This window comes from Schistocerca americana, chromosome 1, assembly GCF_021461395.2.
Source record: "Schistocerca americana isolate TAMUIC-IGC-003095 chromosome 1, iqSchAmer2.1, whole genome shotgun sequence".
Taxonomy (NCBI): Eukaryota; Metazoa; Arthropoda; class Insecta; order Orthoptera; family Acrididae; genus Schistocerca; species Schistocerca americana.
The window spans coordinates 21123503-21137623 of record NC_060119.1 but is presented as its reverse complement, the minus strand read 5'-3'; the positions used below and the strand labels follow the sequence as shown (position 1 = coordinate 21137623).

Below are 14121 nucleotides of genomic sequence, written 5' to 3'. Positions count from 1 at the left end.
ACAGCCCTAGTCGACACAGCGAGTACACAGAACGGCAAAACTCGCAGCACCTGAGGAAGACGACTGGGTTGGTCGCCGAAACACTGTACAGAAGGTGGAAACAGCACATCGGCTGAAGACGCGCAAGTTCGCTATGAGGCGCGTCTCAGGCTTAGTTTTAGCGATGCACGTGAGGCCAGTTTTACTCCTCTCTTAACTTCTTTTGCTGTCCGCTGACTCACTGTCTTTAACTACTCTAAAAATTAAAAAACAGAAACTCAACAACTGCTTGCATAACTTCATTGTTAACTTGCGCTGCCTTCTTTTCAGTGTATAACTTGTACACAATATTGAAGTTACTGTAAGGGATTATAAAGTTTGCTTTCGAACACTCTCCATTAAGCTCTCCCCATTCGCTGTCGAAACTGGTCTGCACTGGAGGTAAGCGTTACGGTATCATCAGCAAAACGGAGAAGGTGCGAATGTATTCCACCAAAAAGTGTGCCTTCTTCGCATTCGCTTTTTAAAGATCAGAAGGAGGATCCTAAGAATAGTTTCCTTGGTACAGACCCTCGATGTCTGACTCATCTTCCAGTTGTACGTTTCTCAGTACACTGACCGAGTCTGATGTGAGCTATAGCAGTTCTCTCAGTGGGTTAACGCAGTCTCAATCGATACCTTATTTGTCAAGGACGTGGGTAGAGATTTAATTGGGCCTGAGGCAGAAGCCTTCGCAAAAAATATGTTTTCAGACACGGTCCTGGTTCATACTCTCTGTTCAGTTGTTTTAATTTCGTGCAGCATTTGCAAACGGTTCAGTTCTAAAGCCGGACTGTTTCTTTAGTTGATCAAAAAATATATTTTTCAGTGTGGTTTGTGATAATTTTACTGAATGTCTTGTTTTCTGCGGTGAAGGTACCGATACAGTTGTAGATATGTATGCCTCGTCGTTCCAATTTGTTGGGACCATATCGCCGTTGAATATCCTACCAACGTTTTCCTCAGCATCGAAGTAGGCCAAGTGCACGATCTGTGCTGCCTCGGAAGGAGGAAGCGAGAGCCGGCCGCCGTGGCGCTTCAGTCTGGAACCGCGCGACCGCTACGGTCGCAGGTTCGAATCCTGCCTCGGGCATGGATGTTTGTGATGTCCTTAGGTTAGTTAGGTTTAAGTAGTTCTAAGTTCTAGGGGACTGATGACCTCAGAAGTTGAGTCCCATAGTGCTCAGAGCCATTTGAACCACTTTAGGAAGCGAGACGGATATACGAAGCAGAGCAGCATGTGCGGAGAGGCCATTTGTCGCTAAGAGAAGTCTGCTAGCATGCAACGTAAGGCTTAATCTGAGGGAGACGTTTGTAGGGGACAAAGCGGGCGTCACCCCACGTTGCATTATTACCAAATTTATTTAAAATGTCGGGCATAGATCTGGCAACGTCGCAGTGACGTCATGGAGAGAACTTCAAATTTCGGCCGGAAACTACGTCAGTTGGACTACCTCCAGTATCCTGCTCTCCACCCCTCTTCCCCTCCCCTCGCCCATGTGGAAGTTGCCAGGAAAAGGAATCAGTCTCTGCTGGGCTGGCAGACACGAGTAGGATGGATGTAAGTACGCATTGTTTATTTAAACAATTCGTGGTGTCATAGACAGTAGGAGGTTCGGTCGGTGTTCTCGCCGTGCCGAGGTCCGGAGTCCAGCCGACCTAGTTCACAATACCACCACCACACCACTCTACCTCGCCCCCTCACGTGACGTGATCCAAAATGGCGGTCTGGGGAAAAATTACAGGAAAAGGACTCAGTCTCTGTCTAGTTGCTGGACTGCAAGGACGGACGCAATTGTTTACTGTGTTCAGTGGACGAGATGTCTGTGCTGGACACAGACGAGTGTATCAGCTGTAACCGTGCATCTGGGGACAGTGTCAGTAGCAGTGACATTTGGTGAAGACGAATTCGCTTCATGAAACAATGAATATGCAGCAGGATGGGGCTAAGCTACACTTCGCAACTCTTGCTGATAAGTGCGTGTGCTGCAAGTGCAGATAAAAGTGCAGTCAGTGTTGTGAAGCGCAACAGGCGAGACGCCCCGCTCGCAGAGAGGCCGCCTGGCTACCCATGTGCGCGGAGGCTCCGCGGAACTGCTGGCTTCCTGTCACGTTGGAGGTACCCGCGTCCCCCCTCCTACTTCCCACCCCCGGCGCAAGGATACCCTTTGTCGCTGAACACGAACTGCTTTACGTCTGGTGTTGTGCAACATTGTCACATACATACTGAAGATGGCACAGGAACTACATGTACCACTGCACAAAGAGAGAGACAGAGAGACAGCTTTGCAGATGGTGCGAGAATATTTAAACAAACACACGTTTTATTCTGAGAAATACCACCACTGCCACAATTGAACACAGGCCCTAAAAGAAAAGACCGCGGAACACATGTGAAACCATCCCTGGAACACATCACGCGTTTTTGTGGGAAATGCCCTTCTCTTCGAGCATGGGTTGCTTCAAGAGTTACTAAATCCAACTGAGGATCTCCCCAAATACACTTTCGAGATCGATCGCTGCACAGTAGTTTGCGTCAATTTTGCGATGTATACCGCCACTGACTCCAAAGAAAAGATGGCTGTACACTTGTAAAACCTCCCTGAGACATTTCGCACGTTTTTGCGGGAAACAGACCCCGAAACAGATATCAGATGCAATATTTGAATTTCACGCCAAAACAACGATATTTGCTCGTGGAAATAAATCTCTCTGTACCTCTAGAAACAGAACGCTTACCACTTTTCGAGTCTAGTTGCTTGTTTGAAGGCACTGCCAGAGAGAGAAAAATGTCTGAATCCAACAGCTGCTGTCGTGTTCATCACTTTTCTGAAACGGTAGTGTATATTTGCTGCTGCTGGATTCAGGGACGTTATTTTCCTGACTTCTCGAAACACACACACTGGGGTGTAAGCACAGATGGGAAAACCCTGTAGGGGCGGCATGAGGGATTTGCAAATACCGGCGTCATATCACATTCCACTCCTCAGCTGAATCGCTTTGCGAATTCGGTCGTCTCGTTACGATCCTACACCGCCGGCCACGAGCACCTCGCGCCTTCACACTGCTATCACACATCCCAGCGATCACCGTCCACATTTAGTGTCGCGGTATTTGTGGGGAAACCACTTCATTCGGAAGCAATACCATACCACGATTTCTAAAGGTTGTATAATTTTTAACACGGATATTTGTGTGCGTCGGCAGAACCAAGACCTTTGTGACAGTAACATAACCGCTGCAGTAGTGCTTTCTTAATAGGTGGTCGCTTATAAAATGATTACGCACCTCTTTCCAAGACACACTGGTACCACTAACACGAAACACAAATGAGACAGACCTATCCATTGCTCACTAGTGTTTGGTGTCACCAGCGTTCAGTTATTGGCGAAGTATTATTCGTCGTCCCCTAATGTGTGATAGATTCGCTGTGATCAGCGGGCTCATAAAGTGTGTGTGTATTCCGACATGTGCAAATAAAATGGCTTTGTCCTGTCGTGTGGATTTGACGTGGAAAATAGTGATAACCTTAAGCGGAATGAAAGATTTTTTTATGTGGAAAATTATGTCCAGTCATAAGAATGGTACAGATATTTGTGTTTCCAGAGCCACAGTCGTCAGAAGGAGGTATTACCGTTACTTCGCTCATTGTCGAATGTCGTCAGATTGAGGCTGCAATCGTAATATTTAACTGTAACTTCAGTGATAAAATGTAGTGGCTGGTTTTCTACGACAATTCTGGCTGGGTGGAGGGAGGGGGTGGAGGTACGTGGCAGCGGTGGGCTGTGCCCGGAACGATTGACATTTCCGACTTACGGAGGGAGGCATCCGAACTGGAGAAGCCAGCTGGAGTACAGGAACGTAGCTGACCTAACCGTGCCGCCCTCCAGGCGGGTGAATAGCGAACTCATTGTGTGTCGGGCAGCCTTCGTGATCGCGTTTGTTCTCCGTGGGAATTTGAGATGATTCAATACGGGCGAATGTTTGCGCTGGACAGTTACTCCCTCCCATATAAACTGTCTGCCAGACTGGTTCTGCACATTTCCTGTTTTCATTTGGTTGAGAGAACATCGATTGTAGTGTGTGTTGTGTGCATCTAGATGGTGAAAGACAAGTGGAAGAGATGTTTGGTAGTTCTCTAAGACATGAGAAACACCTAGTGAAGTAGAAGGATGATTTGGAATTGACATTGGCATCGGTATTCGCAAGTGGAACAATCAGTCTCCTCTATTTTCGAGTTTTCACGTAAAGATCTTCGCAGACGAGATAAGTTTCTAGTTATCTCTGTCCGAACAGGCCACGAAGGCCCAACGGTACCGACCAGCCGCCGTGCCATCCTCACATGCAGAGGCGTCACTGGGTGCGGATATGGAGGCGTGTGTGGGTGGCACGCCGCTCTCCCTCGGCCCTGCGCCACTTCACTACGAGACGAGACGAGACGAGAGTTTCGCTTACTGAGTGGACTGCCGCACGTCCCATCTTGCTGCACCTTGCTCAAGTTTCGGGTTTCCGTATAATTCCTAGTCTTGATCTTCGGGACTGTACTGTGCAAGCGATCGGTGGCACACTGCTTTATGTTTCATATGGACAAGAATCGCGTAAATTGTCTACGTTGTGGAAAACTATGTGAAAATACATATGTTCTTGTAATCCCAGAAAGCACGGCAGCAAGCAAGCGTGCAGGTCGCGGCCGCAAACAGTAACGCCTTTGTGCCGAGGGGAAACAGCCCAGCATTTGCACACCAGTTTGGAGAGTGGCTGCGCTCTGATGGCGCGTCAGGCCAGGGTGTTCGCGTTGCGTGGGCGGCTGACTCGGTGGGTTTCTGACCAGTCTCGCGGGGAATGCCTAGTGCTGCGACTGTGTGTACGGTGCACGTGGTTGTGGTTTTTTTCGAATTTGTCTTTGCATCATATGCACGCCCGAGTACTATAACTTTATGCTTATAACTATATGCAGGATGCAGACGTGATGATTTTGTTTGGTGCAGGATACGAAATGTGTTTACTACGTCGATATGGTATGTGGTGATATAGCCCAGTTGGAGACGGGTTTTACGCTGAAAAATTCGAGCTTTCCTCGACAGTACCGGAGCAGTGTAATTGTGGAAGTGTCTTTGGCAAAAGTTTCTGCATATCATGATCTGTAGATCACTTTTGCAGGGTTAACAGTCAGTGCAATATGACTGCTGTATGTTGTTTTTTTTTTCGATCTGTTCAAAATAGTACCGGTAGCAGCAGCAGTTTGGCGGGTTCCGTACCGAAAAAATTCAAACTTTCCTCGACAGCATGAGATCAGTGTACATGAGTAAGTGCATTTGGCATTAGTTTCCATTTTTCATGCTCTGTAGACCACTTTTGCACTGTTTAACTGTCAGTGCAATATGACTGCAGTTTTTTTTCGATCGCCGGCCGAAGTGGCCGTGCGGTTAAAGGCGCTGCAGTCTGGATCCGCAAGACCGCTACGGTCGCAGGTTCGAATCCTGCCTCGGGCATGGATGTGTGTGATGTCCTTAGGTTAGTTAGGTTTAACTAGTTCTAAGTTCTAGGGGACTAATGACCTCAGCAGTTGAGTCCCATAGTGCTCAGAGCCATTTGAACCATTTTTTTCGATCTGTACAAAATACTTTTGCCGCTGAAAGTCTCATCTGCAGAAAACGGCACGGTGGATAGTGCTGCCACACCGGCAGCAGCAGCTGCAGTTCGGCGGGTAAATTCAATAAGTACCAACGAGAATTCTTCATTTACAAAACATGCTTTGTGCAGGACTAAGGAACCTCTAGAGACTGGTTCAAACAAGTCAGGGGCAAGGTATCTGAGAGTCATGTGCTGTCTTCCTTGTTCGAGTGTTGAGAGGCAAGTCGAAGCAGACCATCCTCGTCCTGTTTGGTCAGGCGGAATGCTGCGCCCCACCACTGGCTTTAGGGCATCTCCAGACCAGAAGCTGTAGGACACCGAAAATTTACGTCAAATTCCAGCCACTTTTCTCTTTTGTAGGACAGTGCTTCGAATTCTGTTTGTGTGCTTGTTCTGATTTTTCCGTCTGTGCTTGGACGTCAGTGTGTGCTTCGAGAAGTGAGGAAAATAACGTCCCTGACTGCAGGAACAGAAAATATAAACTTACCCCACTCACCGTTTCAGGAAAGAGATGAAAACCACAGCAGCTGTAGGATACAGACATTTTTCTGTCTCTGGCAGTGCCTTCAAGCAAGCAGCTAAAACTCGAGAAGAGGAAAGCGTGCTGTTTCTAGAGTTACAGAGATATTTATTTCGACTTCCAAATATCGTCATTCTAGCGTGTAAAATCAGATATTGCAGCTGATATCGGTTTTGTGATCCGTTCCCGGAAAAGTATGTGAAGTGTGTCAGGGAGGTTTCACAAGTGTGCAGCGACCTTTTCTTTATAGTCAGTGGCGTTATACATCGCAAAATTGACGCAAACTACTGTGCACTGATCTATTTTGAAAGTGTATTCAGAGACATGTTCAGTTGGATTTAGTAAATCCTGAAGCAACTCGTGATCAACGTAGGGGTATTTCCCACAAAAGCACGTCAAGTGTCTCAGGGCCGGTTTTAGAAGTTTACCGCGGTCTTTTCTTTTGGGTCTGTGTTCAGTTGTGACGTTGGTGGAATTCCATGGAATAAAACGTGTGATTGTTTAAATATTGTCGCATCATCTGCAAAGCTATCTCTCACCCTCTCTTTGTGCAGTGGTACATGTAGCTCCCGTGCCATCTTCAAGTTATGTATGTGACAATGTTGCACAACAGCAGGTCTAGTACCTCCCAAAGCAGTTCATGCTCAATGATAAAGGGTGTCAGTGCGGCGGGGCTGGTAAGGAGGAGGAGGGCCCGCGGCTATTTCCAACGTGATAGGAAGACCTTAGCCCTGAGGCTACTGCGTGGCCGCGCCGTCAGCCGGCGAGTAGCCTCTAGCCTCTCTTGCAGCGGGCAGCTGAGGCGCTGGGGTGGACGGGTTGCTTCTTGCGCTTCGGAAGACTGGACTTTTATCGAATGATCTACAGCTACAGCACACGGATTTATCAGCGTGAGTTGCGAAGTGTAACTTAGCCCCATCCTGCTGCATATTCATTGTTTCATGAAGCGAATTCGTCTTCACCAAATGTCACTGCTACTGACTCTATCCTCAGATGCACGGTTACACCTAATACACTCGTCTGTGTCCAGCACAGACATCTCGTCCACTGGACACAGTAAGCAATTGCGTCCGTCCTTGCAGTGCAGCGACTAGACACAGACTGAGTCCTCTCCCCGCAATATTTCCCCAGACTGCCATGTTGGATTACGTCACGCGAGCGGAGAGGCAGAGGGCGACACAGTCGCGTGGTGGTGGTATTGTGAATTAGGTCAGCTGGACTCCGGACCTCAGCATGGTGAACACACCGGATGGAGCCACTATCTATGACAACTCAAATCGTTTAAATAGACAGTGCGTACTTACGATCATCCTATCCGGCAACCCAGCACAGACTGAGTCCTTTTCCAGAGGAGAGAGAGAGGGGTGGGCAGGAGGATGGTGGAGGTGGCCCAATGAGCTATTTTCCCGCCAAAATTTGAACTTCCCACCATGACGTCACTGTCATGTAGCCACATTTGTGTCCGCCATGTTGGATCCGCGATCTTGAGTACAGTTGACAACAATGCAACATGGAGTTTTGCCCACTTTGTCCAGCTACTGAAGTTTGTGAGGACGTGCGCCTGGAGCACTGCATTCTGTGGCAGTGAATCGTGGACTGCGCGAAACCCAGCACAGTGGAGTGTCACAGAATTTGAGGTGTGCTGTGGTGTTACGGAAGGACTGTGACTGTTAAGTGGACTGATAAAAATGTGAGCAATGAGGAGCTTCTCCGCAGAAGCGGTGGGGAACTAACAAGTGGGAAATGCACTGTGAGTCGTAGTAGAGGCAGGGTGACAGGATGTGTGGGGAAGAGGTGACATGCAAAGGCGAACGTGTGTACCAAATGCAGTTTTTCACAGTGAACGTAGGATTTACTTGAACTTATATATGACTGAAAATAACATATTGCAATGCAAACACCTTTAGTTCAGTGCCAAAATGCAGTTCGTATTTGTAAATCACATCTGCAATGAAAATAAACAGTACATTTAAAAATGGCCATGCTCTCATTTTCATGAACCATTTGGACATGTTCGGCTTTGAATGATGTTCAAAGCAAATATATTCTTTTTGAAAATGCCATACATCTTATTTTATAAAGCTTGCTATAATACACAATTTTGGTATGTGACATCAGGGGGAAAAATTACAAATTGACAAGTGAAACATTAATGTTCCTCTTGTGAATCATTCTTCTTCCCCGTTCTGCTAGTCTTGTTTGTAGTCTTCACAAAAATACGTTCTACATCCATTTTACTGTCTCACTACAACACTGACGTAAAATAATTATTAATATTAATAGGAAGGAGCGCAGAAACACAGACTGATGGTAACAGGTGGTCTGCACTGGAATATCTTACAATAAATGGAACAGAATTGACGTGACTGGAATTAGCGGTTCCTTTTGTTCGTAATGGACTAGATATTCTTTGTACGAAATGTATATACTGATAGATTGGGATTATTCTGAACTTTGTATTTTCGTGGGCTTATGTTATGGGACGTGTTTAGATTCACTTGTGTCCCGTGATGCATTTAGTTTTTCTTATCCTACTTGTACCTTCCATTTTGTATCTCATTTGTTTTAAATTGTGGACATGTTGGCCTTTCTCCTAATGTTTTAAAACATCGGAGAATAACTTCCGCGGTGTTAGTAAAGGGCAAAAACTGTTGGGGAAAACAGACACTGGAATACACCTAACAAATACTTGAGAATGTTGGCTGTTAGTTCTGCACAGAAGGCAGAAGGTGAAGCGGTCGTCACAGCACCAGGGGGTCGTGGCAGGGTCGAGAACTTCGACTGTTTTCGCCTGTTGTTGACATGGCCACTGGGAAGCTGCCAAAATGTGTGACTCAAATGGCAGTATCTTTGGATCGCATTGTGTTACAAGCTTTTACAGGGCGAGAGTCAGTACGCGACAGATGTTTCGATCCCGAAAGGAAGGGATCCGGAGCGACCGACCGACAGATAGACGGTCGGGTGGAGGGACAGCACAGTCATCGTGTGAGTGTGCCCCTTTCAGCGACTGAGGCACGCAACCCTAAAAACTGGCCAGGAGGTCTGAATAGAAGTCGCACACCGAGGGTCCCGTACAAACTTAATTACGTACCCAGACAATTCACCCATTCCGCGAGTCGAAGATGACGACGATTTTTGCCTGTCATCGGCACTAAAACCGGCAAGGCATCGATACCACGAATTCCAACACTTTCCGGAATGTTTTAATTTCAGTTTTAGAGTCAGGTAACAGATGACAAGACAAGTATTTTTCCGTCGGACATAGGCTAACAGTTACGCGATCTCTTTCCTCTACTTGTACCGTGGAGCCTTTGTTCGTGCCAGATTTCACGTTTCTACATGGAGGGGAAGTACCCTGCACGTTTTACCGACTGAATTTGCGAGTATCAGAGTGCGTGACACGTACTCGGAAGGCAGCACGCGGTGCACGACTCGGTACTCGGTACTCGGTACTCTGTGGTGAAGAGGGGTGCGGTGCGGCACCTGGCGTCGTAGCGAAGCAGCGGCGGGGGGAGCAGAGGTGCTTAGCGAACGAGCAACACGGCAAACGGGAGATTTACTCAAGTCGTGTTTCTCAAAACGTACGAAGACTCGTCAGAAATGCTGCAGCGCCAAACGAGTCTCCACCTGCGTCATACGACAGCAACTAGGGAGAGTTGGTGTTCCCGTACCGAAGCGGCGTCGCGGCGGCGAGGCGAGCGCGGCTGCCGGTACGTGGCAAGGTGGGGTCTTAACGGACACGCACACAGACAGACAGACAGTCTAACAACAAATGACAATTTTTTCGTGTAATATAATTACAAATTTGCAATTTTTGTTTTTTTTCCTTCGGTTGTACTGCGGAGCCCTCCTTCTTGTCAAATTTCACGAATCTGGGCCAACAGGAATTACCTTGTACGTATTGAACATTGTCTTTGTGAGTATCAAAATATGTGACACAAATGGCGTTATCTTTTCAGTGCTTAGACTTAGAAGCTAACTTTTATTACACCACCGAGAGACCATTGACCTCATTAAGTCACACGGATTTCAACTTAATACGTCGACCTGTTCCGGAAAAAAGGGCTTTGAACAGTCTGACAGACAGACGGATGGACAAACATTGATCCTATAAGGGTTCTGTTTCTAGCGACTAACGTACTGAACCCTGAAGACGTGAACTTGGCGTGAGTGTCGAGTTAAACTGTGTGGGTGCCGTACAGCGTGAGGTGTCCGTCTCCTGCCTCTGTGACAATTTTCCAGGCGAGTGCACTGAACGAGGGGCGGGTGGGTGTGGCTCAGACGGATTCGGGGCGCTACTGCAGTGCCCGCCTTCTGTCTGGGGGCGGGCGGTGAGGTTTCGCGACGCCCAAACACCCCCCACCCCCACCCCAGCCCTCTCTGGAGCTGTAGTTTCGTCATTATGTGCAGCAGTGGCGGCTGACTGCAGCGCTTTCCAGCGGCGTCTCCTTCTGGCGCCTCTTCTTCACTCTCGCTTTTACGCATAGTTGATAGTCACATCCCATACAGGTTTTCTACATTTTGGAAATGCAGTCCATCGTATCCTTTTAAGTAGTGTTTGCGAGCTGACTCTCAGGTTTATGATATTCCTTTTTCTGTATAAATATGATGCAGTTCCGTCTGTTTCTCGATCACGTAGACGACTCGACATTGGGCTTCAGGTGAGACAATAGCAAAGGGAGGTCGGGAGTCCCGAGAGTAAATGAAAGAGAGGAGGAATGTACACTTCCTTCCCGAATTCTCATTTGCTGTTTTGCAAAGCACTGCTTGTCCACTACGCCAGTTATGAAAAACGAAAGCAGATGATCCCATTAATGACAGATTTGACACTAGGTGGTCCAACATTGCGCGCCAATACGTAAAGAAAATCATTCTTACGTAAGAGAGAGAGCTGCTGAGAAAACAAACATTCTCTTCCGAGAACTTGTCATCAGGCAACATAAAATTGTTATGGCACGGTGTGTGGCATCATAATAGCGTGAGTCCAGGGAACACAGAAACGGACGTTGTACTCAGGTTAGTGGCATTCCACCCCTAGAAACGGACAATGAAAAATATTGTTCCTCACTGTTGCAATTGCTGTGTGTGCGAGATCCCGGGCAGCCCGCTCCACTCCTAGTGTCTTGCAGCTCACTCATACGAGCGGGTTGCAGCACTGAGTAACAGCGACACAAGTTCATTCCATCCTTAACTACGCTGCTGTAACAATTTCTTAAAGGTGTTGTTTATTAGCAGCTCTTCGCGTTGCATTAGAGAATGGCTTTCTTTTAAGATCCGATACCGTTTTCAGGACAACGAGTCGTACTTTCCCTCAAAAATCTGTCGTAGAAACTTTAGTCGAGAAAGTACCGACCAGGTGCGCCCGTTAACTCTCCCAGAACGCAGACCTTGTGCAGCATTGCATTAGTGTTAACATTCCGGGAGCTCGGGTTCTGAGAAGAGTTTGCCGGCCGTCAGCTGGGTTTGTTCTTTGTGACAGGGCGGCACCGACTACCTGATCGGCCGCTACAACAACAACAGCGTGGACCTGAACCGCAACTTCCCGGACCTGGACCGCGTCATGTTCAGCTACGAGCAGGCCCACATCGACTACAACAACCACCTGCTCGCGCAGCTGCAGTTGCGGCGCCTCGCCGAGCCCGTGAGTACAGCCAGCCAGCGAAATTACCTTAGCTTTAACAATGAGTAAAGAACGTTTCACGTATTGTACGGACATTCGATAGTTAAAGACGCAAATAGATGCTGAAAAAAGTGGTTTTTTTTTACAAGATGAGACTGTTACTACTTGTTAACATAATGCCCACGTACCGGGTGATCAAAAAGTCAGTATAAATTTGGAAACTTAATAAACCACGGAATAATGTAAATAGAGAGATAAAAATTGACACACATGCTTGGAATGACATGGGGTTTTATTAGAACCACCCCATATGGCTAGACGCGTGAAAGATCTCTAGCCCGCGTCGTTTGGTGATGATCGTGTGCTCAGCCGCCACTTTCATCATGCTTGGCCTCCCAGGTCCCCAGACCTCCGTGCGATTATTGGCTTTGGAGTTACCTGAAGTCGCAAGTGTATCGTGATCGACCGACTAGGGATGCTGGAAGACAACATTCGACGCCAATGCGTGACCATAACTCCGGACTTGCTTTACGGTGCTGTTCACAACATTATTCCTCGACAACAGCTTTTCTTGAGGAATGATGGTGGACATATTGAGCAATTCCTGTAAAGAACATCATCTTTACTTTGTCTTACTTTGTTATGCTAATTATTGCTATTCTGATCAGATGAAGCGCCATCTGTCGGACATATTTTGAACTTTTGTATTTTTTTTTTTTTTTGGTTATAATAAAACGCCTTGTCATTCCAAGCATGGGTGTCAATTTGTACCTCTCTATTTACATTATTCCGTGGCTTATTAAGTTTTCAAATTTATACTGACTTTTTGATCACCCGGTATATGTCTACACTTGGAGTCGGGATGAACTATATCGATGTCGATGCAAAGAAGTCTTCGTGTTGTTGTGTGAGCCACTTTTCCAGTAATTCTCCGACCTCCTTGTTGTTGCTGAACGCCGGTTGAAAAGTTGACTCCGAGGTCCGTCACATACTAAATCTTTTTTAGGACAGCGTCACCTTGTCTTTCGTAGCCTTCTTTCAAGTTTATACACACTTTGAATCTTGCTGCCTTATGTTGTCGCGTTAACTTTTTCGTGACCCACCTTGCCGTCGATTCGCTGTACTTGACCTCGTTACTGATAACGTTATATCAACTGTGCCAAAAAGTACTGAAACAGGTTTTACACAATTATAACACGCCAGCCTGCAGGAATAATATCGTCAGTGTGTGTGTGTGTGTGTGTGTGTGTGTGTGTGTGTGTGTGTGTGTGTGTGTGTTTCGAGAGGAGGCGACATTTCAACTGCCCGGAAAGGAGTCTGCTTGCCAGTAACTCAGTTTCGACTCTTTAACTCAGGCGTGAAAATTACTCCGGTTCGCAGAACTTCAGCATATTGTGAAATGATTCGACAAAAGATTTTAACCAAATTTTTGTATTTATAAGGCAAAAAATGAATCAGTGAACGTCATTCAACTAAAATGAGAACTTGAAAAGTAGACGTTGTCGTTACATGCAATATTGAGTTTTTTGTTATTTACTTGCAACATGCTCCATGAAAGATTTGTAACACTATAGGTATGTATTGTGTGGGTGGAGAGTGTAGTGTAATGTTTGTGCCGTGTGATGATGATGACAGAAGGCAGAGGGTGGCAGAAGGGTGCCTCCCCGTCCGACAGGCGGGTGGTCGCCGCGCGACCTTAGCTGGTGTGGCGCTGCGCAGAGGCTGGGACTTTAGTGCGGGACGCTGTCCACCACCTCTCCTGCCCTTGCCGACCAAGTAATGGAGCGAACATTGTTTTACGCCACCACCATTCGAGTCAGCTTAGCGCCAGGTGGAGCGCCATAGCACAAGCATGCGCTAGCGACCTCGGCCAGTTTAAAGTCACGGAAGTGCAACACTGCTCTTACAGACTGTTTCATTTCTGCATCAGTTGCCTCGCTAAAAATCGAATCCTTTCATATTTACATAAACCGTAAAAGCGTTTGGTTATCACACACTGATGGTGGAGCCCGAATGGATTGATTTGGGGGGAGGAAACCAAACTGCGAGGTCATCGGTTCATAGGATGAGGGAAGGAAGTCGGCCGTGCCCTTTCAAAGGAATCAAAGGAACCATCTCCGCGTTTGCCTGGAGTGATTTAGGGAAATCACAGAATACCTAAATGAGGATGGCCGGACGCGGGATTGAACCGTCGCCCTCCCGAATGCGAGTCCAGTGTGCTGAGCACTGCGCGGCCTCGCTCGGTATGGAACTGGTAGACTGTCGGTACACAGGTGCCCGATGAAGAAACGTGTCGCTAGAAAATGGATCACAAGTAAGTGCAGATCGA

The 14121-nt window shown here is 47.2% G+C and overlaps 1 protein-coding gene across 1 annotated transcript in view; it reads left to right on the top strand.

Moving 5' to 3' along the window:
• Window positions 1-14121, top strand: part of LOC124623105 (carboxypeptidase E-like) — a 415742-nt gene that overhangs the window by 266073 nt on the left and 135548 nt on the right. Inside the window, exon 5 of the mRNA XM_047148899.1 lies at window positions 11652-11813. Coding sequence (XP_047004855.1) covers window positions 11652-11813 — 162 coding nt within the window. The remainder of the gene's footprint in view (window positions 1-11651; window positions 11814-14121) is intronic.